Source organism: Elephas maximus, chromosome 9 (genome assembly GCF_024166365.1).
Source record: "Elephas maximus indicus isolate mEleMax1 chromosome 9, mEleMax1 primary haplotype, whole genome shotgun sequence".
Lineage (NCBI taxonomy): Eukaryota > Metazoa > Chordata > Mammalia > Proboscidea > Elephantidae > Elephas > Elephas maximus.
The window spans coordinates 43,955,674-43,959,977 of NC_064827.1; the positions used below are offsets into that span (position 1 = coordinate 43,955,674).

General features: G+C 53.3%; 1 protein-coding gene across 1 annotated transcript; it reads right to left on the reverse strand.

Annotated features, from left to right (window-relative positions):
• Positions 1-42: 42 nt before the first annotated feature.
• Positions 43-3,299, reverse strand: STOML2 (stomatin like 2). The gene is made up of 10 exons (XM_049896159.1): positions 3,214-3,299; positions 2,833-2,970; positions 2,220-2,319; positions 2,031-2,089; positions 1,839-1,940; positions 1,554-1,688; positions 1,257-1,401; positions 1,073-1,152; positions 719-847; positions 43-315 (listed from the first exon to the last, which is right to left on the reverse strand). The coding sequence occupies exons 1-10, from the start codon at positions 3,256-3,258 to the stop codon at positions 178-180; spliced, it is 1,071 nt and encodes a 356-aa protein (XP_049752116.1). The 5' UTR covers positions 3,259-3,299; the 3' UTR covers positions 43-177.
• Positions 3,300-4,304: the final 1,005 nt, after the last annotated feature.

Below are 4,304 nucleotides of genomic sequence, written 5' to 3' on the forward strand. Positions count from 1 at the left end.
GGTAACTTCCCCAACTTCATTTCCCAATCAAAGAGGACAGTTCTTGGTTTGCCATGGTGAGTTTATTACATGATTAAAGTTCAAATAAAAAAAAAAAAATCTCGGCACAGAGGCCAAAGCTGAAGTCTGGGAGTGCTACTTCCCAGCCCCCAGCCTCCCTGGTCAAGCCTAGCTCCACTAACTCAGCTTAACTTGATCAAGCTCCTCATCGAGACTTGTATCTGTGCCTGGTACATCTCTGCTGCTCCCACTGGAAACTGGGTCCTGGGCCCCTGGCACTGGCGCTTTGGTGAGGGCTCCATAAACACCCATGGCCTGAGAGAGACAGAGAGACAGCCATGAGGATACCTGACAGAGAGCATAGCCCAACCCACCAATGGGTAAAAGAAAGAAGGTGGGGTTGTTTTTTCTTTCTTCCTCTGTCAAGCCTCAATCTTTTAAATTGTGGAGTTGGTTCTAGTAATCTTAGAAACTATCCCTCAGAGCAAGTGGACCCTCAGATTGCTGGTACAGATGTCTACTAAAAGGTGTCTCAAGATCTTTCCTATCTCCAAGGTGAGGTGGGGTATCTTGTTCTTAGAGATTCATTCTCTACAAGGAATGGAAGGGAGGTCCAGGGCTCAGAGCATTCTGAAGCCCTCTATGGTGTGTGAGTGGTGATGGTAGTGTCTCTATCCCGGCATTGGTGCTCTGTGCCAGGTCCTAAGGGCACTCTAACCTGGGCCACCATACTGGTGACATCACCGGGATTGGTGGGCAGCAGGATGGTGTTGGAGTCCTTGGCCAGTTTGGAGAACGCGTTGACGTACTGCTCAGCCACAGTCAGTGAGGCTGCTGCATCTCCATTCTGTGGCCACAGTGGGGATAAAATCAGAAATCACAGATTTGGGGAGGATGAAAGGGAGAGGAGAGGGAGGTCAGGTTCCTGGGGAGAGGGTATACAGGTCAGAAGACAAAAGACATGTTATCTGGATCAACGGAGTTCACAAAACCAGGAACTCCCCCTAAGGTTGGGTGAAGGAACCCATTCCACTGTCAATTCTATTTCCCATCCCACCCAAGGGCCTCTCACATGTTGTGTGAGAGCTGCAGCCAGGATGCGAATAGCTTCAGCCTTAGCCTTGGCCTTGGCCAAAACTGCACTGGCCTCTCCTGGAAGAAAAGAGACAGAGCTTGGTACCCCAAAGTTCCTGTCCTAGCACCAACCCTCAAAGACCCAGGCCTTGGTCCTCCCTTAGCCGCTACACTCTGCTGACCTGCTGCCTGATTTATTTGCTCAGCTTTTTCTGCCTCAGAGGCCAGGATCTGGGCTTGCTTCTTCCCCTCTGCCACGTTGATGGCCGACTCTCGGGTCCCCTCAGATTCTAGAACTGTGGCCCGTTTCCGTCGCTCTGCCTCCACCTGGAAACCCCCAGCAACCCCATCAACAAGAAGCCAGGGGAAACTCTTATACAGATGTACAAGAATGCCCATCACAATAGGGAAGAGAATCCTGGTCCTGCTAGGACTGGAAGACCCTGAGGTCTTCTTCCCCATCCCTCCCTGGCCCCCACCTGCATCTGCATGGACTCTTTCACCCGGGGTGGCACATGGATATCCTTGATTTCATAACGGAGACAGCGGATGCCCCAGCAGTCGGCAGCCTGGTTGATGGCATCCACAATGCTGGCATTCAGGGACTCCCGCTCCTGGAAGAAGAGAGGTATAAGCCCCATGGCCTTAGCCCACCACTTAGGGGCCTTAACTGAGAAGGACCTGAGACTAATCATGACGCCCAGGAAGGACTAAGAGTGTATGCACATGTCTTCAAACACTAAATCTGGCTCAGGTCTTCTTACCCTGAAAACTTTGTCCAGGGAGAGTTTGCCAAGTTCTGATCTCATGGTTGTCTGAGCTAGCTGGGTGACAGCATACTCAGGGTCTTCCACACCATAGCTTGCCTGAAAGGGGCATGAAGAGTATAAGAAGTTTCGGTGTGGGGTTTTAGTGAGGAGGGCAACTGAGCAGGTGGAATAGCAGGGGACAAGTACCTTGTAAGGATCCATGATGCGCAGGTAAAGGACGCCATCAATCTGCAGAGTCACATTGTCTACAGGAGCAGGAGAGAAAGGGGGAAGGTCAGATCCTCAGGTCCAACTAGCTCTTTCTTCCAAGTTTTGATTCTCCAGGAACCACATCCTAATGGTCTCAGAGCACCCATGTCACCCTGAGCCCCTCACCGAGAGTCACGGCTGACTGCTCAGGCACGTTGATGACAATCTCCTTGAGACTCTGCACATATCGGATCCGGTCTAATACAGGGATGAGGATGTTCAAGCCCTGGGAAGAGGAGTATCAGTCCTCAGAGGGATGGGACTATGGGGTGGGGATCCAAGCTAGGCCTGGAGTGGGTAGGGAATCATATAGAATACAACCACAAACGCAGTAGCTCCAGCCAAGAGAGAGGTCTTAAGAGTGCTGGGGTTGTCACCAGCAGGGAAGCCCAAGAGGATAGGTATGTGAAGCTGGGCCTCTTTCTTATTGGAGTGGAGAGTCATACAAATAAAGCCAGCAAACTAGCATTCTCTAAGCAGACAGATGGGGCAGTAGGGAGGGGTAGGGAGATTCCCAGGAATGGGGCATTTGGGATGCTAGATCAATAGGAAAAGGTGGCAACACGGCCTGTGCCCTGGGATGACGTCCTGTGCCCCGCCAAGTCTGGCCTGGGAATCATAGAGGTGGGCAGGTTCCAAAAAGGAGGTCCCCACCCCCCGTGTCCTGAGGGAATTGAGCATCGGTTTGGCCGGGGTGGGGGGGTGGAGTGGGGTGGGGAAGGGCTGGGGAGGCTCTCACAGGCTCCAGGATCCGGTGGAATCGGCCCATTCGCTCCACCACCCAGGCCTCCTGCTGCGGCACAAACAGCACCACGGTGTTTCGGGGCAAGCCAGAGGAGGCGCGGCGCGGAGCGCGGCTAGGAGCCCGCACAGAGCCCTGAAGGGAAGACGAGGGTGAGAAGAGACCCCAGTCGGCAGGGCACCCCGCCCGCCTTGGCATCTACCCTGGAGGCATATCCCCAAGCCGCGACCCTCAAGGGTCCTCGGAACGGAATTCACGTGGGAAAACCATGATCTCCGACCCCAGGTCTCTCTCCAGATTCAGAATCCTATTCTTTCTCAGCTGAGGACCCAGGTGATCTCTGACTCGATCCCCTGAAGAAACCAGGCTTGCTCTTACCCTCAGTAAAATGCCCCCAGTGCCCCGCGCCGCGCGCGCCAGCATTTCCCACCGTCGCAGACACCTCCGGAACTAAAGAGACTCGGTGCAGAGCGGTCCCTCTAGAAACACGGACCCGTGTCTTTCCTCCTGCAGTCCCACCCCCCGGAAGTACCTCTGGCTATCTCTTACCCATTCCACAGCCAGCCAATTAGAGCTACTTGGCAATGCGCGCATCAAGTTGTTCTAAGGCAAAGGCAGACCTTCAAGAGAGAGACCCAGGCTAGAGTTTAAGCTGAAGATCCTGGGCACAGTGGCCAAAATGGAGGCTTTTCCCGTCGCCACATGGCCCAAAAACACTCCCACCAAGTTATTTACCCTCACCCAAGACGGAGGGTTTTTAAGACGGAGTTTACCATTCTGAGCATATGATTGCCCGATCTGTCGCCATAGCGACAAGGGGACTGGAGCTGACTCGTTGCCATGGTTGCTATAGTGACATTCTCTGGTAGTCCTGCTGTGTTGTATCCAGCCCTCCCGCTGGGACATGACCCCATTCCCGTTGCCATGGTGATTGGGCCGAGACTTTACCCTCCCCTCCTTTCCAAGGCACCACAGCCCCTTCCACATCTTCCCCATCAGGGTCTGTCAGGTTGGTCTTCTTGCGTGCAGTCTAGCACAGGGCCCCAGTGTTTAGCCTTGCCTAGAGCATGTCACTTTGCATACATTGCTGATGCTATGGACGTCCTTGGAAAGCATGTCGCTCTGCACACATCCCTGATGCTCTGGTACATGCTTGAAGAGGCCTGCCTAGTCGCCCTCATTTTACATACGAGGGAACTAAAGCTCAGCTGGGCTAAAGTCTTTAAGAGAATTAGTGGGAGAATCCAGATCCACATTCAAAGAGTTCAGTTTCTCTGGCTGACACAAACATCCCTCTCCCACCATCCTAACTCATTACCTGAAAAGAGCAAGACTAGGCCCCCAGAACCAGCAAGGCCAAGCCCAAGATCTCATGCTACGTTTCTGAGAGAAAGGGCAGAGTCCCAGCTCCAGTTAGGCCCTTTATCCGTCTTCCCCATTGTCTTCTCAACAGAAAAACTAGGACTTAG